Genomic DNA, 23,525 nt, shown 5'->3' on the forward strand with positions numbered 1-23,525 from the left:
ATGTGGTTTTTAGATCTGACTCTATTGATATAATGTATTACATTTATAGATTTGTGTATATTGAACCATCCTTGCATCCCTGGGATGAATCTTACCTGGTCATGGTGTATAATCTTCTTGATGATTTGCTGTATTCTGTTTGCTAGGATTTTATTGAGGATTTTTGCATCTATGTTCATGAGGGAGATAGGCCTATAGTTCTCTTTCTTAGTTGCATCTTTCCCTGGTTTTGCTATCAGTATAATACTTGCCTCCAGGAATGATTTTGGGAGGATTGCTTCTTTTTCAATTTCATGGATGAGTTTGAGGAATATAGGGATTATTTCTTCCATAAATTTCTTGTAGAATTCCACTGTGAATCCATCAGGATGTGAAGTTTTCTTTGTCGGTAGGTTTTTTTTTTTATTACATTTCGTATTTAATTGGCTGTTATTGGGTTATTGAGAGTTGTTATATCTTCTTGATTCAGTTTTGGCAATTTGTACCTTTCTATGAATCTTTCCATTTCTTCTGTGTCTTCTGTTGTGTGAGAGTAAAGGTTCTCAAAGTAGCTATTGACAATCTTCTGAATTTCCACTGGGTCTGTGGTAGTTACACTCTTTTCATTCCTTATTGCTTGTGTTTGAATTTTTTCTTTCCTCTTTTTGATGAGGTTAGCTAGGGGCTTATCGATTTTACTTAATCTTTCAAAGAACCAGCTTTTTGATTCATTAAGTCTTTGAATTATTTTGTCTCAGTTGAATAAATTTCTGCTCTAATCTTTATGATTTTTTCCTGTCTTTGGGCTCTGGGTTGGTTTGGTTTGCTCTTCCTTTTCTAGATGTTGGAGGTGCAATGTTAGGGTGTTTATTTGTTCCCGTTCTGTTTTCCTAATGTGTGAGTTCACAGCTATAAATTTCCCTTTGATAACTGCTTTCATCGTATCCCATAAATTCCAATAATTTGTGCTTGAATTTTTATTGAATTGTAGATATTGTTGAATTTCTTGTTTAATTTCATCTGTAACCCATTGATTGCTGAGTAGGGTGTTGTTTAATTTTCATGTATTTATGAGGTTTTTCTGTTTTCTTGTCTCGTTTATTTCCAGTTTCATTGCACTGTGGTCAGATAATGTGCATGGGATAATTTCTGTTTTCTTGCCTATACGTAAGCATGACCTATGGACCAGTATGTGGTCTATTTTAGAGAATAACCTGTTTGCAGCTGAAAAAAAATGTATGTTCATCTGTCGTTGGGTGAAACACTCTGCTTATGTCCACTAAGTCCATTTGTTCCAAGCTCTGGTTCAGTTCTGCTACTTCTTTGCTAATTTTTTGTCTGTTTGACCTATCTTTTTGGGATAAGGGGGTGTTAAGGTTTCCTGTTAATATTGTGGTATTGGATATTAGATTTTTCATGTCCATTAAGATTTGTCTTACATAGTTGGGTGCTCTCGTGTTTGGTGAGTATACCTTCATGAGTGTTACCTCTTCCTCTTGAATTTTCCCCTAACCAGTGTATAATGGCCTTCTTCATTTTGTTTGATCACTCTTAGTTTGAAGTTGAGACTGTCTAAGAACAGGATTGCTACCCCTGCTTTTTTCTGAGGTGCTGAGGAATGTAGTACTGTTTTTTAGCCTATGAATTTCTTCATGAGTTAAATGTGTTTCTTGTATACAACTGTCTTAGTTACTCTTCTCTCTTTGCTGGGACAAATACCCGACACTCAAAATGCAGAAAGGAAAGGCTTATTTAGCTCACAGTTACTGGAGGTTTCAGTCCATACTCAGCTGGGTCCAATGCAGAGCAGCACAGAGCAGCAAGCAACCTTTCATGGTGGCAGCAAAGAGCAAGAGTGCAAGGGAGGGGTAGCAGCAGCTCAAGCAGCTAGCTTCTCTTCCCACCTTACATTGTAATTGCAAATCACCTGACCCAGGGTAGGGGAAGTACTCACACCTATGGGTACTTCCCAGTACTTACCCACCTATGGGTAATCGCAGCAGTACTAAAACCCATAATCCCAGCCTTGGATCACACATAATCCCAGGGGATCATGAGTTAACACAAACTCTAGAAGTCCTCACCCCATGACTGCATGAGGCTTTGGGGGGACAACTAGACACAAACCATAACAACAGCATATTGTTGGACTTTGTTTCCTAATCCACTGTGCCAGTTTATGTCTTTTAATTGATGAACTGAGTCCATTTACATTGATGGTTATTTCTGAGATGTATCGATTTATGATTGACATGTTGTTTACCTGCTGTTGTTTAGTCCTTTTTCTCCTGTGTTTAATTGCTTGCCCTATTTAGTGAGTTCCTTCTGTTCTCCTTCATGGAGTTCTGATCATTTTGGTCCCTCTCTAGAACATCTTTAGTAGTTTGTGTAGGGTTGGCTTTGTCATCATGAAATTCTTTAGTTGTTCTTTGTCATGGAAATATTTCACTTCTCTATCAAAGTTGAATGAGAGTTTTGCAGAGTGTAGTAGTCTGGGCTGAAATTTGTTTTCATAGAGGACTTGAAGTACTCTGCTCCATGCTCTTCTCGCCTTCATGGTTTGTGAAGAGAAGTCTGTTGTTATTCTGATGGGTTTTCCTTTGAATGTGATCTGTTTCTTTTCTCTAGCAGTTTTCAGCGTATTATTCTTGTGCTGCATTTCTGGGATCTTGACTCTTACATGTCTCGGTGTGTTTTTAATTGGGTTGAGGTTCCTTGGCATTCTGTATGCTTCAGTTAGCTGAATATCAGATTGTTTCCTCATATTTGGGAAGCTTTCTGCTATTACTTCTGCCCATATTCTTTTTATATCATTTGTATTGACTCCTTCTTTCTGATTGATGTGTTAGTCTCACGTTCATCTTTGCATCATCTTGCAGGTGATGAAATATTTTTTTCTGCATTCTAGTTGTTTTTCAGAGATCTTTTCTTACCTTTTCACTAGCTGCACTAGCATCTTGAAGATCTGAAACTCTGTCTTTACTTTCACTCAAACAGTGTTGCAAGCTTGTGATTGAAATTTTAAGTTCCTCTATATCTCTTTGAATCTGCTTCAGGTGATCTTTTTTTTTCCTATATTGCTCATTCAAGGAATCCATTGCTTTTCTAATCTCGTCTATTTTTTTTATCAGTGTCTTCTTGAGAAGCAGTTATTAATTCTTTTACTTCAGAGATTATTTCTGATCTGATTTCCTCTATATGTCTCTGCATTTGATTCTTTACTTCAGATGCTGTTAATTCAGAGATATCTTTTATTTCAGAGATTAATTCTGTTTTTTTTTTTTTTTTTTTTTTTTTTTGTGTGTGGAACTGGGGATTGAACTCAGGCCCTTACACTTGCCAGGGAAGCACTTATTCTACTGAGCCATCTCCCCGGCCCCTCAGAGATTAATTCTGATCTAGTTCCTCTATACCTTTGTGCTGCTGTTTCTTTACTTCAGATAGTATTAATTCAGACATTTCAGCTGTGCTAGTGTCCTCTGCATTTGTTCTGTGTGGGCTCGGGACCTGAGATTGCATTTTGCTCCTTCTCTTTGTCATTTTGTTTAGCACTGTCCTCTAACCTTTGGTGTAGAGCTTTGGTGCAGTTATAACCTTAGCACCTACTAAAATTCTGGTGCAGATCTACTAAGTTTGAGTTCATCCAGTTGTGCCTGGCTTGGGTCTGGCTACTGTGCTCAGCTCCTTTCTGCTGCAGCAGCCCTTGGAGGTGAACGTGTTGCACCCCTCTGGCAAGATGTTCTGCTCCTGGATTAGCTGGGTGATTTTGGCCCCTAGTATCTCTGCAGGGACTTCAGCTGCAGAGTTTCACCTCAGGCCTGTATGTGAGGCCTGAGCTGGGTCTGGAGGGGTCTAGGGGGCACAGGAGAGCACAGAAGCTCTCCCACACAATCACTGGGCCTGGGCTTGGGTGGATCTGGAAGGGTCCCAAGAGCGTGGCAGAAGTTCTCACTCACAAGGCAGGCTTGGGGGCTCTGGAGAGGTGGAAGAGTCCCAAGAGCATGGACAGAGGTCTCACACGGCAGGCCTGCGCTTGTTCCGGAGAGGTCCAGTGGGTGCAGGTGAAAATTGGATTCTCAAGCAGCCAGCCCATCCCTCTCACCAGAAGCATGCACTCACTCACTCACTCAGCAAACCTTTCTTGAGACCACTGCATGCCAAGCGCTGGCCTGGGCCTGGGAATGTGCAAACAGGGTACCTTTGTGCAGGTGGCAATCTAGCTTTGCATGGGGGGGGGCACTTACATACAAAGCCTGCTGGTAGAGCTGGGTGTATAGAGACCCCCCATCCGCTGAGCTGTCAGCACGGTGTCCTGCTCAGATTCCAAATGGGTCAGGTAGATTCTGGTCACTCACATACTGTAAAGAACAAGAAGAAAGCACAGCCACGCACAGTGCGCAGTGCATTGGTGAGCTATACTTCCGCTATTCTTTTAAAATCCAATTTTATTTATTTATTCATTTATTCATTTATTTATTTGGTAGAGGGTTGCACTATGCAGCTTGGACTCAGGGATCCTCTTGTCTCAGCCTCCCCAGTGCTGGGATTACAGGTGTGCACCACCATGCCTAGTCTTGGTGGCCAGCATGGCATGTGGTACTGGGGGTCGAACCGAGGTCCTTGCACTTGCCAGGCAGGTGCTTAGACCACTGAGCTATTTCCTCAGCCCCTAAAATTCTATTTCTTTTTTTAAAAATAAAGGTATGTTTGTCATCTCACGTACCCAGGCCCTTAGCTGCGCTGGGCATCTATGAGGGGCTAACTGCAGGCTGCAGAACAGTGATGGGCCTAGAGGACCAGTTTTCAGGGAAAGCTTGGAAGGCCTCAAAGGGGAAGTGCTGAGTGTTAAATCTTTTAAAACTTCTCTTCCTGACTGTCCACTTTAGAGTCCGTGCTTGCCCCCAGGCCCCTTCTGTACCCTCGCTAACGCGCCCCAGCGGCCCCTGAGCGTCCCTCCTCTCTTTCCAGCTGTGGCCAGTGTCATCGATGAGAACGTCAGGCTGTGCAGGCGGCTGATCTTTGTTCTGGACCCCGAGCCGGGCTCCTCCAGCGCCGCCCTGCTGCAGAGCCTGTCCGAAGAGCAGATTGCGGTCTACAGCGCCCTCATCCGGGATGGGATGGAGGTGATCCTCATCGAGCTGGAGACGGTAGCGGACTACGGCGCGCTGCCCCAGTCCATCCAGTACATCCGGCAGAAGCATGGCGCCGTGCGGTGGCGCGAGGATGCCATGGCGCAGTCGCCGAGTGCCAAGACCAGGTTTTGGAAGGAAGTAAGGTACCGCATGCCCCCCAGGAGGTACCCGCCAGCTTCGCAGAGCCAGTCGCAGCGGTACACGCCCAGCACCTGCGCGGCAGGCAAGTGGCAACCCACAGCGGGCTCGCTCACCCACTGACCCTGCACGACCTTGGCTGGGGCTTCCCTGCCCGTCCATATGGCAGCGAGGACGAGGCCGCTTCCCCGGAGCCAGCCCTCTTGTGCTGTGTGAAGGCTTGTGTTTGTCGCTGTCACCTGTTCTGCTCAGCACCACTGCTTCTTAGAGACCGATAGCAGCTCTCTAGAGGCCCCGTGAGCCCTCGCGGATGCTGGGATGTTCAGTGAAGGGTCGGGGGACAGCAACTGAGGGCTGCAGAAAGGACGTCCCGGTGTCCACTGGCTCAGCCTCTGCTGTCCAAGATGGGGGCCTGGGCGTCCAGGGGCCAGGAGGACCGCGTGTGGCATGGGGAGGCTGCCAGCGAAGGCTGCACTGCGCTCGGGGCTCCAGTCCTCACTCAGTGTCTACTGTGCTTGAATCTCCTCCTTTCTCCAGGGCCAGGGAGTGGCTGTAGTCAGCATGGTGTCCCTGGAAGGCACTCCAATGTCACCTCTAGGGACCAAAGTGACCCACCGTGGTGTCACTGCCCTTGCATGGTGGCCTTGCACTCCATGGGCCATGAAGGATCCTGCTAGGCCACAACAAGCATGAACTTTTCCACCTCTCCTTTTGGTACTTGTGTCCACCGAATCAAGCGGTGAGTGTTGCTCACACCGGGGTGGCCTCTGCAAAAGTGGAGGGGTGTGAGTGTCCCCGACTCGTGAGTGCACGTGCATCGCAGGTCCAGCCCTGATGTAGCAGCTCGTCAGGCTTAGTGCTTTGTTAGCTGTCGGCCCTTAGCCAGGGCGAGCTCTTGAAGGGCCCTTCTGATCCGTGCCGGGCCATTTCCTTGCTGCCCCTCCCGCGTGGGCATCTTGGTATTTTTAGTGCACCTGCATTGTGACCATGACTGGGTCAGGAGTGAGATTTTCTGCTGCTGGTTTATCTGCGCTCAGAGAGCATCTGATCTGGGGGCGCTTCAGCCTTTCAAGCTGGGGATGCTTGATGTCTTCTGGGGTCTTTCGCATTTTGAGTTTCACATGAAGGACAATGTGGGGAGTCCCAGAGGGAGGGAGGAAGGAGGCAAGGGCCTGACGCCCATGGACAGCTGCTGCCTGTGAGAAGGCGGGGGAAGGCTGGGGGCGGGGAGGACACAGTGTGCCCCGACCTGACGCCGCCTTTTGTGACTCTGCGGATGCACACGGGGTGCAAGGCAGATGTATTTGGGAGCATTGTTCAAAGGGATGTGTGTACGGGTTCTGAGAAGATCATGGGTCCTTCTACAGGGCATGCAGTATCTGTTCCTTTATCCACAAAACCAAAAACCACCTGGAAGTTGAGGGAGGAGCCCCGGCAGGAAGAGGACCCCTGGCCTCTGCGCCTGGCTGCTGGCTCCTTTCTCCTTTTCCCTGCTTGCTTTGTTCAAGCAGCATGGGGGATTAGTAGAGGCCCACAGGCTCTTCCGATAGCCCGGCCTACAAGGACCCTGTCATCCAACTGCATGCAGAGAAGGCCCAGCTTCTCCCGGTTCCCAAGACAGTTGGACCTCCTCCAGAACACTGGACCCCAGCACAGGGCTGGCCCGACACCCTGAGCTGAGGTCTGCAGAGGGGGTGACCAAGGCAACCTGGACACAGCAGCAGGGCTGAGAGGTGCTTCTGGCCGTCCCCACCCAGGCTCTACTGCTGCCCCACCTTCCCCAAGGCTTTCAGTCGAGGCAGGAGCGCTGGCTAGGCTGCTTTGATGTGAGTCTGGGCCCAGGCTTGTGGCCTCTGTCTGTTGTCACAGCCCAGCGCCCAAAGGGTGGTCCACCTCTGTCCCCAGCCGCAGCACTTGTTCGCCATCCAGCCTAGGGGAGGGCAGCTCCCAAATTGTCCCCTAACTTCCTCTACCCACCCTTGTCCTTCTAAGCTGAAGGGAAGAGTCCCGCAATGTCCTCCCATCAGGAGGGGACGTGATAACACAGGCCCAAGCTATGGGCCTTTCTTAAAGCTATTTCCATTTTCGGTTTCCCTTTTAGCAAATTCCTCCTCCCTCTGGGGACAGACAGAAGACTGTGTGTGATTTCTGCCTAGATCCCTCTCCCCCACTCCTGGCCAGTTGTCTTTTAAAAACGAAGCACTCACAGAAGAACCTCAATGTAACTGCCCTGCGTGCACAGCCAGTGGCCCCATCTGAGTTGGGTGGAGGAGCTGGGCTGTGGGAAAGAGCTGTAGCCAGGCAGGGTGGGCGGGCTGGCCAGGGCAGTGAGCTCTACCGAGCGGGGGCTGAAATTCCTCCCCTGTCCAGCTCTCCGCCACCCGTGTCCCCTGCAGCAGTGACTCTGGTGCTTTCAAAGGCATTACATAGAGTGACTTTTTCATAGTGCCTGGGAGATCGCCACTTGAGGGAAATCAGCCTACGATGAACGTAAAGACCATGCTTGGGTATCCGGGTCACCTGTGGGGATGGTCTGAGTAGATGTGGAGCCCTGGGGACAATGGCTTGTCCTGGGCACTGTTACTTCTCTGTGTCAGTCCCCAGGTGTGTTTGTCTGAGCTCAGTGTCAAGTTCAGGACCTTCAGACCCTGCAGGAGAGCACCCCAGGTATAGGTCCCAAACCCACAGATGAGGTGAGACTGCACGCACTGTCTCCATGTGTCCTGCAGGGGGTGCCCTGGGCTTGCCCAACTAGTCCAAAGGACATTTAAGCTGCACAGCTTTGGACAATGAGCTTTGGCTCCCCGGCTCTGCCCTCCTCCTTGCCCTAGAAGTCTTAGAAGACATGAGTTGGGTGGGAAGTGTTCTGTAGACTTTTCTAGAGATGTACTGTTAAGGGAGGAAGAGTGTCACGTGACTCTTTGTCCGAGCAGCCACCCTTAGGTCAGGCATGTCCAGGGAGTGAAGCTGCAGACATCATGAACACACAGGAGCCCAGCCCGCTCCCCACCCCCAGTGCTGAGCCCCCTTCCTTCTGGCTTAAAGTTCCTGTTGTGGTGCTACGGCTCGATTGCATCACTTTTCAGTTGGCTTGAGGATTTGGCCTCACTCTGGGCTGTCAGATGCATCTCTGGATTGCAGGAAAACTCACTCAGCACCACACTTGCTGTAGGGCTCTCGGCTTCTTCTCCATGGGAGCTGCTTGGTGAGGCTCAAAGCTGTTCATGCCGGGAGCTTCCTCAGTGTGATCAGTGGGACATTAAGGGGTGGCCCTGAGGAAGTTCTGTCTGTCCCCAGGGTGCTGCTCTGGGATAGGATTGAGGTAGAGCTTGCAGCTCCGGAGCTTGCCAAGAGAGAGGTCTACTAGAACAAGCCAGACTCTGGCATTGCTCTCGGGCTGCTGGGTTCTGTGATAGCTGCTTGTCCCCCTTCTGTGCCATTGTTTCCAAGGAGCAGCTCGCAGAAGCAGAGCCGAGACTGCCGCCACACCCCTGAATCTGCAGAAGCTCGGGGAAACCTCCTCTTTGTAAAGTTACCCAGTCTCAGGCGTTTCATTACAGCAATGGAAGGCAGGCAAATGCAATATTTGATGTAAAGGTAGAATAAAGATCTTTTTAAAAAATGTATTGGGTTCGTTTATTATTTATTTATTTATTTATTTATTTATTTATTTATTTAAACAAGGTCTTACAGCATGGTGTATTTCAGGCTCGCCTTTGAATTCCCAGTGATTCTCCTGCCTCAGCTTCCCGAGTGCTGGGGTTACAGGAGTGTCCCACCACACCCAGCTCATGTAAAGGGCTTTAAAGGGAGATATTTAAAGATCATTCCATATAGATGTTTTAGATAATCCCATGGCTTTTCCATCATGAATTAAATTTTGTTTCATTCATTAATTAAATTTGGGGTACTGCTTCCCTTTTTGGGGAAGCAACAAGCTTGTGGGCATGGATTCCTGGGGCAGCAGGAAGAACTGGGCTCTATTTTAACTAGAACTAGACACTGGAATGGTTTGAGCTGGTGAAATCCATCTTTTGCTGTTCTTCCTAATTTAACCCTCCTGCCTCTCTTGTCCTTTTCTTGGCGCCTTCTTTCTTCTCTTTCTCTTTCTCCTTCCTTCCTTCTTCTCCCTTTTCTCTTCCCTTCCTTCCTTTCTCCTTGCTGCCTAATGCATACAGGATAAACCACACGAACATAACAGCGTTCTGCTGATGGTGTGACTCGCTGCTCCTGGCTGGGAAGCCCTGGCCTGCTGAGCCCCTGAGCACCGAGGCCGGGCACGGAGTCCCCTGGTGAAGCCTGGCTGCAGAGGAGGCCCAGAGGATTTCAGCGGAGGATGGCAAAGGCCAGGGGAAGGCCTGGGTGTGTCTCCTCCTCGCCTCCCCTCCCCTTCCTTCCCCTTCCCTTTTCTCTCCTCTCCTCTTGATTTCAGGTGGCTGCTTCCTGGAAGTGCACGGGGTGTCCGTGTCACACTGCTGGGCAGCATGGTGCATGTCCAGCTGGAGGGGCCGCCTGGCTGAGTGGCCTCTGAGGGCCGTCACTGACCGAAATGTCCTTGCACAACACAGGACGTGGGCCGGGCGTGAGTGGGAGAGTGTCAGGGAACAGCCCGGATTCCGAGCTCCTGACGAGGCTGGGCTGAGAGCGTGTGGTGTTTCCATGCGACTCTTCCGATTATGACTGTTTGAAAACTTGAACATGGAAAAATGAAATGAAAAAACTTCCACCAACTCAGCGTATTTCCATAAACATGTAATATTTTCATGCTTTATGATTTAACGTTTGGTAATAGAAACCCGTCTGTGCTATTATGTCACATTAGTATTTTCCTGACTCTTATTCATTCATTAAAATTTCTTCTGAGATTTTGATTTGAATTGCTTTGGATTTATGCTTTATTCTCCATGGTTGTGCCTCCCTAAACATGTCATCTCTTAACTCAGTATTTCGTTCATGCCTTTTAATATAATTTAATACTTTTTCATTAAGACCTAGAAGTAAGCTCCTTAAAAGATACCTCCTTAGCAGTTTATTTTGTTGTTATTGTTGTTCCTGAGATTCCCTCCCCTGCCCCAGTTTTCCTAATAGTTAATTCCTGGTGGATGGAACTCTGCTTGTTTTTGTATTTATATTTTACAACTGTCGAACTGGTATTACCTTTAATATTTTTAACAGGCTCAGTGGGCTTTTCTATAGAGACAGATGTCACCACAGCTGCTAATGAATTCATCTTTTTCTCCCCATTATTTATGATACTTGCGTCTTTTTGTTGTCTAGTTGGGTCACTGTCTAAATTTCAATAATAGTGAGAATAGGCAGCCTCTGTGAGGTTCACTTTAGCTGTGATGGTGGCTATGTGCTCCCTTAGAAAAATTCTAACTATTTTGAATATAAATTCTTCAAATTAACCAATCTTTTTTATTTTGAAGGAATACAAAATAGTGATAGAGAAAAACACATTAGAAATGATACAAGATTTCACTAAACAAAGTAATAGGAATTCAACACTGGTTGCTGCATGACATGATGCTATCTTTAAAATAGTTGTTCAGATTACCAGAATCAAACATGTAAGATTCATTTAGAGAAAGAAAAACAAACCAAAACAATAACAAATTATAAGAAATTTGAAAGAGAAAAAAAATCAGAGTTGAAATTTTTTAAGCATTATCTATTGCATTCAAAAGACTGCCAGAAACCGGCAGTACAATCATCCAAACTGTTCTGCATATATATAGTGTATATACTATATATAATATATCCCTATTTTCATTGGTCCTTTTCCTCACCCAGTTTTTCTTTCCTACTGCACAATTTCTTTCCCTTTCACAGCATCTGTTGCACCTTTTAGATTTTTGTTACTCTTTTCTTGGTTCTCACACTAGCGAGATCATATGATGTTTGCATGTGTGGATCTGATTTACTTCACTTACCAGTATAGTCTTTAGCTGAATCCTTTTATCTACAAAACCCTCAAATTTATCTTTTTTATAGCTGAATGAATAACGCTCCACTGTGTAAAAATACCATATTGTTTTTATCATTCCTCAGTTGGTAGGCATTTGGGTGGTTTTCAAGATTTAGCTGTGACAAATTGCACTGCTATAAACATGGTGCACATACGTCGCTGTGGTGTGATGATTTCCATTCTTTTGGAAAAATACCTCGGAGGGGAATAGTTGGCCTAAATGAGACCTCCAATCCTAGATTTCTGAAGAATCTCCATACTGATTTCCATAGTGGCAGTACCAGCTGCACTCCCACCAACAGTGGAGAAGGGTTCCTTTTTCCCCACATCCTCGTCAGCATTTGTTACTGGTTGACTTCTTGATGACAGCTGTTCTTTCTGGCATAAGATGGTATCTCAGCATTGTTTTAATTTGCATCTCTTGATTGTCCAATGATGTTGAACATTTTTTCATATATTTATTTGCCATTTGTATCTCTTCATTCATGAGGTGTATATTCATCTCAGATACCCATTTTTGGATCAAGTCTTTGAATTTTGTGGGCTTGAATTCTTAAAATTCTTTATGTTCTGGATAGGAGTCTTTTGTCTGATGGATAGTCTGCTACAATTGTCTCCCACTTTGTGAGTTTTCTTTTTAATCTGTTGATGATGTCTTTTGATGTGCAGAAACTTTTCAAAAAGATGAGATCCCAATTGTTGATTCCTCGAAGTATTTCTTTTGCAGTTTGATTTTTGTTCATGAACTTTTTACCTACCCCTAGGTCCTTAAAGTTTCTACCTACTTTCATTTCCAGAAGCTTTAGTGTTTCAGTTTTAATATTTCAATCTTTGACCCATTTTGACTGTGGTTTTGTGCCTAGTGATAGGCATGGGTCTGTTTTAATCCTTTGGCATGTGGAAAGCCAGTATGTCTAGTGCCACTTCTTTCTTTTTTCTTTTTTTTTGGTGGAATTGGGGATTGAACTCAGGCCCTTGCACTTTCCAGGGAAGCGCTTATTCCACTGAGCCATTTCTCTGGCCCCTCCAGCACCATTTCTTAAGGAAGCTATCTTCCAATGAACATGTTTGGCCCTTTTGTCAAAAATAAGGTGGCTGAGTGTGCTTGTAGCTGTGTCTACAACTTCTATTCTGTTCCATTGATCCTCAGGTCTGTTTTTATGCCAGTACCATGTTGATTTTATCACAATAGCTTTGTAGTATAATTTCAAGTCAGGCATTGTGATGCCTCTTGCCCTTTCTCTGTTGCTCAGGATTGATTTTTCTATTCTAGGTCTCTTCTGTTTCCAGATTAATTTTAGGAATATTTTTTCTAGATCTGTGATGTATGTTAATGGTATTTTAATTGGGATTGCATTGAATTTGTCTAACACCTTTGGGAGTATGGCCATTTTCACAATGTTGGTTCTTCCTATCCAGGAGTAAGAAACACCTTTCCATTTTCTGAAATCCTCTTTGATCTCTTTTTCAGAGTACTATAATTTTCACTGTGTAAGTCTTTTACTTCCTTTGTAAGACTGATTCCTAGGTATTTAATTTTGGGGGTGTTATTGTGAAAGGCATGTTTTCTATAATTTCTTTTTTGGTGCATTCATTGTGTATAGAGATGCTATTGATTTTTGAGTGCTAATTTTATATCCTGACACACTACTGAATTTGGTTATTAAGTCTACAAGTTCTTTCTTTTATTTTGTGGCTGAGCCCTGAGGGTGGGCCTGGCACAGCATGTGGTGCTGGGATTGAACTGTGGGCCCTGCACTTGCCTAAACTTGCCTACGCAGGTGCTTTAGACTGCTGAGCTAGCTCACTGGCCCCAATTCTACAAGTTCTTAATGGAATTTTTGGGGTCTTCTATGTACAGTATCATGTCATCTACAAATAATGATATTTTCCCTTCTTCCAATCATTATTCCTTTTATTCTTTTCTTTTGTCTAATTGCTCTGGCTAATGTTTCCAGAACTATATTGAACAGGAGTGGTGACCGTGGGCATCCTTGTCATGTTCCTGATTTTAAAGTGAAGGCTTTCATTTTTTGTCTATTCAGTCTAATGTTGGCTGTTGGTTTGTCATAGATGGCTTTTATCAGACTGAGATGAAGACCATCTATTCCTATTTTCTGTAGTGCTTTTATCATGAATGAGTGTTGGACATTGTCAAAATCTTTTTCTGCATCTATTGTGATGATCGTGTGATTTTTGTCTTTGGCTTTGTTGATGTGGTGTATTTCATTTATGGTTTTGCGTTTATGCATTCCTGGGATGAATCCCACTTGGTGGTGATATATAATCTTTCTGATGGCTTCGCTGCATTCTGTTTCCTAGTATTTTATTGAAGAGTTTTGCATTGATGTTCATTAGGGAGATTCGCCTGTAGTTCTCTTTTTTGGTTGGTTCCTTCTCTGTTTTTGGTATCAAAAACCTGAATGAGTTTGGGAGAACTGCTTCCCTTTCAACTTCATTGAAGTTTGAGGAGAGTTGGCATTAGGTCCTCCCTAAATTTCTTGTACAATTCAGCTGTGAAATCCATCAGAACATGGGCTTTTCTTCATTGGCAGGTTTTTTAAAAATTACATTTTCATTTTCACTGGCTGATATTGGGGGAATTACTCAGAATTTTTATATCTTAATGATTTAGATTTGCTAGCTAATATGTATCTAGGAATCTGTCCATTTCTTATGCATTTTCCATTCTGTGATAGTAAAGATTTTGGAAATAGGTATTAATATTCTTCTGAACTTCTATAGGGTCTGTGGTGATTTTACTCTTTTCATTCCTCATCGCATGAATTGAATTTTTTTCTTTCCTTTTAAAAATGAGGCTGGCTAGGGGTTCACCAATTTTATTTACTCTTTCAAATAACCAACTCTTCCACTCATTAGTTATTTGTATTGTTTTCTTAGTCTCTATTGCATTTATTTTTGCTCTGCTTTTTATAATTTCCTGCCTTCTTTGGGCTATGGACTTGACTTGCTCTTCTTTTTCTAGGAGTTTGAAGTTTTGAACTAATAGTGGTTAGACAAGGTATCATGTCTGCATCTTGTACTATGAATAACTACTATGAAGACAACAATATGCAATGTATTAATTATTGTAACTGTCCTACTAACCTGTTTTGAAACTGTCTCATTGCTACTTCTTTCTTTAGGAGTTTGAGGTGCAGCATAATGTTGTTTATTTGAGCTCATTCTGTTTTCCTGATATGAGAATTTATCGCTATAAATTTCTCTCTTATGACAGCTTTCATTGCATCCCACAGGTTATGGAAAGTTGTATCTATATTTTCATTAGATGGTCAGTATTGTTTAATTTCTTCTTTAATTTCATCTATGACCCATTAATTGTTCAGGAGGTTATTATTCAGTTTCTATGTGTTTATATAGTTTTTGCTGTTTCTTTTGTCAATAATTTCCAGTTTTACTGCACTATGGCCAGATAATATTAATGGGATAATTTTTATTCCTTTGCATTTACTTAAGCACATTTTATATGCTGGTACATGATTTATTTTGGAGAATGTCCCATATTCATTCTTTGCTCAGTTCAAGGTCTGAAGTTCTATCTTCTGTTTCATTCAAGCATTTTTGCCAGATTTCAGTGGCATTCTTAATGTCTCGGATACCAGTTTGACTCTGTTTCATGCATTCTAATTCTTTTCTGTATTGTTCATTCAATGTTTCCATCATTTTTCTATTCCTTTCTATTTTTTTAAAAATCTGTGTCTTCCTTAGATGAACTGAACAATTCTTTCATGATTATTATCATTTCCTTTTTCACATGAAAGATTATTTCTGATCCGATTTCCTCTATAGCCTTATGGAGTTGCTTCTTTTCTTCAGTTGCTATCATCTCCAACCTTTCAGGTATGTGACTTCCAAGTTCCTCCACGATCTTGTCTCCTGGACTTGTTTTGGGTGGGCTGGAGGTCTGAGAGTGCCTTTTGTTCCTTCCTTTTGTTCTTTTTTGCAGTAATGGTAGATGGGCGGGGAGCAAGCCAGCAAGGCTCTACAGAGTGTGGGAGGGCAGGGTAGGCTAGCCGAAGTTCCTGCTGTGTGGGTTTCAATGTGGTTTCTACCTCATTGGGGAGAGGAGGGCAAACTGCAGTTCAAGAAGGATCTGATGATGATGAGCACAGGCTGAAGATGTGCAAGGCTCTCTCGACGGTGGACTGGAACAGTGTGGTGCTCTGCAAGGCTCCTGCAGGTCGCTGGGGTAGTCAGGACTCCCTGGTGGTCTGCAGGGCAAGGAGAGGCAGCTGACTCAGCAAATGCTGGCAGGAAGGCTGTGGCAGGGTGGGGCTAGGGCTGCTTAGTCGCCCTGACAGTCTTCAGGGCTTGTGGGGGGGCACAGCCAGAATCACCAAACCCAGGCAATGGGCAGGGCAAGCCCCCCAGGTCTCTCCTGGCAGTCTCTAATTGATCTTCTAGACCTAGTGTGCCCTAGGTTTTTTTTAAATGTATTTGCTACAGGGTCTCTCTACACAGCTCAGACTTTGAGTAATCCTGTTTCAGCCTCCCCAACACTGGGATTACAGGCATGCACCACCACACCCAGTGTTGGTGGCCAGCTGGGCTGGGTGCCCTTGGGCAGGGCTCGCATGGCATGTGGTACCAGAGATTGAGCACAGTTCCTTGTGCTTGCCTAGGCGGGCACTTAGACCACTGAGCTATCTCTGTGGCCCTGTACTCCCAGCTTTTAAGACCCCAGGATCTGGATTGCGTTTGTCATTTGAATCTTCAGCATATATTAAGAGGTTAAATAATTTACCTTGATCTTTCCACGTGACAAACTGTACTCGAGCATTTGCTGCTGTTAAACCCACTTACTGGTCCATGTAGTCCACTGTGTGGTTTTGTCGGGGATTTTCATCTATATTTGCAGATGAAATTGGCCTTTACTTTTTCTTCCTCTGCCTTGTAGCAATTGTGCTAACTTTATGAAGTGAATTGTGATGTTTTCTGTTTTAAAAACAACAAGATAGGTAGGTTACAGTTTCCTCCTTACAGGGTTGAGCACCTTGCCATTAGTTTATCGGAGTCAGATCCCAGTTGGTGGTGATTCTTGAGTTATGGTTGTTATTTTTTTATCACATTTGTTGGTTTCTTTGCATTTTTATTCCTTTAGTTAAGTACTTCAGACTTATCTAGAAATTGTGCATATATTATAATTTTTAAATTATACAGAGACATCCATTAATTATGATACAAAAATGTATAAGCTTACTTATTTCTTAGTATGATGAAAAGTTTATTTGAGCAGAAAATATGGAAAAGCAAGCAGATAGACAGCTCCCATGAGGTGGCAGCGGCTTCAGAGCTGAAGGCTCCTGTGGCTTGCTTGTGATCGCTGGCTTCTTTCTCAGGTGTTCAAGGCAAATCCTTCCAATGTTATTGATCCTTCATTTTTAACAATTGGAGAATTATCTTCACAACACAGCTTTGGCTACATTTCAGAAGTTAAATATGTGACGTTCTTATCTGTTATGGATTAATTGGAAGATTTAACTTCTGATTTTTATTTGAGCCAATGTGGTTTCCATCATTTTTCTTACGAACTCAGTCTCCTTGCAGGTGACTTTGCTCGTTGTACTAGCTATTTTGCTTCATGGTCTGAAGGCAGGTTCTTTATCAATTGTGACATAGCGTGCACGGTCAAGCACAATCTGCACCACTGCAGTTTGGCTGGCATTGCAAGCACTAAGCTTCTGACCACTATTTCAGCCCCTGGAGGGGCATTCTCTTATAGCCCTTTGCTGCTTCTGTAGGACCACGCTGAGCCAAAGTCCCTGGGACAGGGCTGGGAAGGGCAATTATAGCTCTGTTACCGGGCGGCACGTGTGACAAGACCCTACCCCGAGCTCTCTGCCTCCTTGTCCCTCATGACTCAAGAGCAGCAAGGGTACCGACACCCCGGGGGCATGAGGTGGCGGGTCCCGGTGTGGGGCTGTGCACCAAGACAAGGTCTTTGGGCTGGTGCGGGGCCTCAGTCTCCTTGGTGCAAGTCCCAGGGAGACTGTGGCAATGCGGTGCACCTTTCAAGGAGCAGACAGCCACCCCGCACAAGCTGCCCCAGGAGGGGTTGCCCAGGCTATCCTGGAGGAGTTGTGGGCCTGTCCTGGCACCGCAGTGGGCTCTGTGTCGGGTCAAATTCTAGTGCCTGCCACTGCTGGCTTTCGGCTCCCTGGCCATTTTCCCTGGCTCCCTTGGGTGGAAGCCAGGACTTTTTGCTCCAAGGCAATCTTCACTCTTTTCTCTTTTTCCTTGTCATCCTTCTAAGAGGGACATTGTCAATGAGTCTGAGTGTTGGGGCTTTCTAAGCCAAGATGGTGTGATTCTTTATCCTTCCTACTCTGCTGTGGGATCTGCTCTTTTTAAGAGGACTGTTCCTCACACACAGGTAAGCACAGACACACCCATGCATCCATACACACATGGCCGTATTCCAGCTGTCTGTTTCCTGGTAGGGGGACTTACTAAGAATAAAGACATATTCCCTGAATTTCTATTTTCTTCTGCTATGTAGAATGCACCAACAAAATCCACATATATGCCTTCTTACCAGTTGCTTTTCTGCAAGCGCAGTCTTCTTTGACATTGTCTCTGTCTTCTAGAGCACTCCTGGCTACACTTTTCCTAACATCCGCATTTTTACTCAACAGTCCTATCCCGCTGTCTGTGTCCAGAGTTAGAGTTAAGTCTGTCACTTGCCTTTAAAAGTCTGTTCCGCATCTGTGACCTGGCTGTGCCCATCCTGTGCACAACACTGCTGCCCACTGTTAGTTCTGTTGCTTGTCACAGCATTGGAGTGTAGGTGAGCTTGGACCCAGCCTGGTGACACCAAAGCCAGGGGGCCTTAGGGATGTGATGACCTTGAGCTGTGTTTCCTGACATGCAGGATATACGGCCACGTCTGGGGTGTGTTTGGGGGTGAACGTGAGTGCTCGGGACCTGGTGGGCCCTGCGGCAGCAGCTGTTGTCGTGGTCACTGCCGCCAGCTGCTACCCACACTGGTCTCTGCCCTGTGATGATGTGCCATCTTTGGTGTCTCCTTGCAAGCCTGCCACAGTGTCTTCAGGGCACAGCTGTGTCCTAGAGGAATGACTCTCTCCTGGGCTGACTCTACCCTTGGGACACCAGGCCATTCGGTGACATCTGGAGGGAGAGATTTCTTTGTTGTCACAGCAGGCATGTGGGGAGCTCTGGCCTGGAGGGCACCTGGAACCCCACTGTGCCCCACCCTTGTGTCTCCAATGAGCCCCATTTGTGGCCAGCACCACTGTCCTGGAACCAGGCATGCTTGCCTCCTAATGAAGCCGCTCTGGTTCCTCCAGCCACCACTGGCTGCTCTGTGCTTTGGCCCAAGACCACTGTAGCAGAATGGGCCCAGGCCTGTCGCTGACCTATGGGACCTACTCAAATCTGTGTGCTTTGAAGGCCTCCCTCGGGGAGATAAAGGGATGGGGACATGGGAGTGTGCTGATTCAGGGAGGGCCCAGGATGAGGCTGCAATACCTGGGTATGCACCTGCGTCCCTCCTGGGCTGTGTTCTGAGACCACGGGCGTCCAGGCCGAGTCCTGTGTGGCTCACGCCAGTGGAGAACCGCCTGCTGCCCTCTGTGATAAGCATCACTCCTCCTGTCACCACTGTGAGTGGCCAGGTGGCTTCAGTGACCTGGCTTTAGGTAACTAAACCTCTCAAAACCACAAGCAGTGTTATCTCCCGACAGCAGCAAATAACAGGGTGAAGAACTCTTCTTCCCTTTCTGAGAATGCTTCCTTTCTCAGAAAAAAATGTGTGAAAGTCATTTTTTCTTGTAAAGTGGTAACTAGAAGCTGCCATGATCCAACCGCTAACTCAGCCGCTCTCTGAAGATGTGTCACCTTTGACAGGTTCCTCAGGGCCTCCACCCTGCCCCCACCATGCACACACACACACACTCCTGCACATGCATGCACCACTCACACACACATGCGCACATTTGCACCATGGTTCTTGAGCCGTGGGTGGTGACAGTTCATGCCCCTGCAGCACTTCCTCATCACTTGCACTGAGTGTGACCTAGAGAACTTCTCCTGATGGTGGCGGGTGGCCGGCGCTTCCTGAACCCCAGCGCCACAGGCAGTGCTAGTCCACTGCCACTGGGAAGGGTTTTCATTCACAGCTCATCTTTCCACAAAGAACCAGGCGTTTGACTTTGCACATTGTGTTGGTTTCTGTGTGTTTTACTGTGCCACTGAAGCATTTGTCCATAAAGGCCTAGACTGCTTTCCTTGCCAGCCTGCCTTGTAAGAATGGATTAAAACACGTCCACACTTAAAGCAAATACATGAGGGCCAGCCAAATAGCTCAGCGGATTAAGGCGCCCGCTTAGGCAGATGCAGGGGCCAGGAGTTCGATCCCTGGCGTGCTGTGCTGGCCCTGCCCCCAGCGCACACTGAGATGGCGATTGAGACTGGGCATGGTGGTGCGCGCCTGTAATCCCAGCACTTGGGAGGCTGTAAACAGGAGGATCACTACGAGTTCAGTTTACGCAGTGAGACCCTGTACATCCTGTATACCCTGTCCTAAATACAATAAATAAATAAATAGGTAAATAAAACACACACATGATTATGAATTGGTGTCTTCTCCATAGAATGGAGAAAAGGTCAATGTTCGTGCCACTTCGTGGTGTTATTATGCAGAACGAGAGTTTAGGTGTGAAAAGCTAGTTCTCTGGATAATTGACTGTGAACAGATTCTGCCTGGCTTTCCACCTACGTGCAGAGTTTGTCCTGGGCAGGCATTTCCACCTCTGCTCCTCCGAGGCCACCTTCTCAGGCCCTCACGTCCTCAGGTCTGGAGTGGCAGGTGTGGCCCGCGCTGCTGGTTCTCGGTCCTGCTGGCACGGAGCAGTGCTCAGGGAGCCTGAGGACCTGACTGCTGCCCTGGTGGCTCTGCCCACAGCCGGGGTGGGACCCCGTGTGCATCACTTTCTGGGTGGCTCCTGTATCAGAGCTCTGGGATCCCATGACACCCATCCTAGCGACGGTGGTGACTTTGGTCTCAGGGAGTTAGGCTGCTGCTCTGAGGGCCAGGTTGGCGATGGGTGTGGGGAACGTTAAGAAGCCTGACCTTTCACCTAGCAGCTCTGTTTCTAGCTGCTTATTCGTGTGTGTGCGCACGCCTGCGCTTTGCAGAACTGGGGATTGAATTGAATTCAGGCCCTTATGCTTGCCTACTGAGCTATCTCCCCAGTCCCAAAAGCTCTAGGAATTTTTTTTTTTTTTTTTTTTTTTTGGCTAGTTTGGGAGCTGTGGATCGAACCTCAGTCCCCTGCACCTGACTGCTTTGGCCCAAGCGGCACTTTAAACAACTGAGCTAATCTGTAAGCCTCAGTATGTGTGTGTTGTCCAACCGAATTTTGCTTTTCGCTTTTCTCAGCACACATCTGCAGCGCATTGCGCTTGCATCCCTGGCACGCACAGAGCTCGCCTTCACTCCCGTCCACCCCTTCCCTCTCCTCCCCACCTCGAGGCCCCCTTTGCATTTGAGAAGTTCTTCTCTCCCTGCTCCCTATTGTCTCCCCTTTATTTTGCTCTTTATTTGTAGTTTAGGTTTCTCATATAAGAGAAGTTATATACTCTCTGAGCTTGAGGGTCTGCTTGATTTTGCATGACGTCATGGTCTCAGGGTGCACCCACCAGCTTCCCATGCCTCCTGTTTATCCTTCTTTAAGGCAGTGTGGTACTCCACGTTGTGTAACCACCACGCTTTCCTGTCCATTCATCTGTGAGTGGATGCCCAGGCTGCCTCCAGGGCTTAGTTGCCTCGGTTTTTGCTGCTGTCCACGTGGGAGTGTGTGCACCGCTGGGCCCCGCTGGCCCTGGGGAAGAGGAAGTCGCACCTCAGTTCATGTGTTTAATTCTTTCCCCAGTTCTGGTCACAGACTGAGCTGGATGAGAACCAAGTCAGACTTCCCATAAGGTGGACCTTGGACCTGACCACTGAATGTGGCTCGGTTCTCAGCCAACTCGGTTTGTGGCCAGAAATGTAGAAGGAGTGAAGTTCAGGAACCGAGGAGGCACTGTGTCTAGCCCCTTGTTCTCGAGAGGATCACAGTGCACCCCGTGTGCCCAAGGGTTGCACATCTGTGGCTTCCCCGCTGTACATCCAATGAACTTGGGGACAGCTGTACTTACAGTAAATGTGTGCAGCCTGCTGTCCTCCCCCGGGGCCCTAAAGACTGCAGCATGGCAGCTGCTACGAGCCATGCGCATTGCGTTCGGCATCCTGAGCCACCCGGAGATGACGGGAAGCATGCTGTGGATGTTTGCAGGTTCTATGACAAATTCCAGCCCACAATTTTGTACAAAACACTTGAACATCTGTAGCTTTGGGACCTCTCTAGGGACCTTGGAACCAATCCTTTGTGGTTACACGGGGACAACCATACAGTTGTGCCCAAGTTTTTGTTATGATGATGTTGACTGTATAATTACATAAATAGAGAAAAAAATGAATGCTATGGAATGTTTAAATAAATTAAGGATAATGCCAGACTCTACTCTGTAGACATTAAAGTAATAATGCTATAGAAAAAATTTGACACCATATGAAAGCACTCCTAGTATATTAAATTAAAGGGTACAAAATAAAATAATCCTACATTGGAAAGGTTATAAAACAGAACAATGACCATGTACCCATTATCACTGATTGGCAGGGTTAACAATAATTTTGATTTCTCTTCCCTTATCTATATTTCTCTATGGCCACTGTGTTACTGCTTTAATTATGTTATTTAAAAAGGTTTCTCTACTCTGTGTATTTCCAAGTACATGTGTTTATGTACTTCAATTCTTCTGTCATTTCTAGCCTTTTGACTTTCTTTCTTTCTTTCTTTCTTTCTTTCTTTTTTTTGTATTTAGTACAGGGTCTACAGGGTCTCACTACACAGATTGGACTTGTGGTGATTCCCCCGTTTTCAGCCTCCCAAGAGCTGGGATTATAGGCATGCAATACCACGCCCAGTCTCAACTGCTGTCTCACTGTGGCTTGGGGTGAGACTAGCACAGCACACTGGGGATTGAACTCACGGCCACTGCATCTGCCTAAGCAGGCATTTTAGTCTGCTGAGCTATCTGGCCAGCCCATAGCCTTTTGACTTTCAAACTACTTTTAGAAATAGCTGAGTCCCAGGTATAGGTTTGGAGAAGTTCTGAGCTCAAACCAGCAACCCAGTGCGCTCAACCTGCTTCCTGCCTCTGGGAACACCCAGAGTAAGAGAAGGAAACAGATTCCTGGCCACAGGTAGACTCTCACTAGGTGACGTGTGCTCAGCAAACATGTCTCATCAAGGGCAAGTTCCAAGTGGGAGATGTGGCAGGACCTCCCGATGAGGACCTTGGGAAGAGAGGGCTTTCCTGGGAGAGGCAAGGGATGCGACATCCAGGGTACCTGGGAGCACAAACACTGTTAACACATGTGATGTATTTAGGAGAAATAGGTTTGCTTCTGTGTGACAGGCATGGGCTAAAGATGTGGGGGTACATGTGGTGTATACCTGTGGGTATACATGTGTCATATACATGTGTATGCATGTGGGTATGCATGTGTCATATACATGTAGGTATACATGTGGTGTATATGTGTGGTGCATACATGTGTATACGCATGTCAAGGAGAAATCCAGGGAAGCCCCGGTCCTCACTCCACCTCTGTGCAAAGTAAGGAAGGTATGACTCTTCCTCTGCTGAGACTCATCCTCATCCCAGGCCACGGGGCCCGCAGAGCCCAGAGGACTCATTTGCTTCTCCTTGCACTAGTAGCAGCAGGCTACACACCAGCGGCGCCCACCCTGACAGCCATTCCTGCCACAGTACCATGAGGTAAGGGTATAGAGGCTCAGAGAAGGTGGGCCATGTTTGCAGAGTGCTGCAGCTCACTCCTGCAGGAGGATGCACTGAGAGCAGGCCCAGACAGTGGCCCTCGACCTCCCTCGGGGCTGGGTGAACCACGGCGGGGCTTGGGGAGGAGGTGCTCTGAGCGCACTAGCTGGGGGTAAGTGTGGAGACGTGCGGGGAAGTTATTCTTAGGTCCAGGTGAAGGATGCTGCGGCCTGCATTGTGGCAGACTGTGAGGAGTGAAGGCTGTGGACAGGTCTGAAGGGCTCGCGCAGGTGGCCTGAGCAAAGCTGCACCTGGTGGGAGCCACAGGGAGGAGGGAAGGACCTGTTGCAGTGGCTGGAAACCCTGCCAGCTGCAGCCTGGGTGGCCCTGGGGATCTGAGCGGCTGGGGCGAAGGTGTTGGAGGACTGCTGCAGCTGGAT

General features: G+C 46.5%; 1 protein-coding gene across 1 annotated transcript in view; it reads left to right on the forward strand.

The window, feature by feature from the left end:
- The window catches only part of Il1rl2 (interleukin 1 receptor like 2), a 42,078-nt gene extending 33,233 nt beyond the window's left edge, over positions 1 to 8,845 (forward strand). The window contains exon 10 of the mRNA XM_004633258.2: positions 4,948 to 8,845. Within this exon, the coding sequence (XP_004633315.1) occupies positions 4,948 to 5,372 (425 nt within the window). The 3' untranslated portion in view covers positions 5,373 to 8,845. The remainder of the gene's footprint in view (positions 1 to 4,947) is intronic.
- Positions 8,846 to 23,525: the final 14,680 nt, after the last annotated feature.

Source organism: Octodon degus, unplaced genomic scaffold, assembly GCF_000260255.1.
Source record: "Octodon degus isolate 3935 unplaced genomic scaffold, OctDeg1.0 scaffold00052, whole genome shotgun sequence".
NCBI classification, from domain to species: Eukaryota; Metazoa; Chordata; class Mammalia; order Rodentia; family Octodontidae; genus Octodon; species Octodon degus.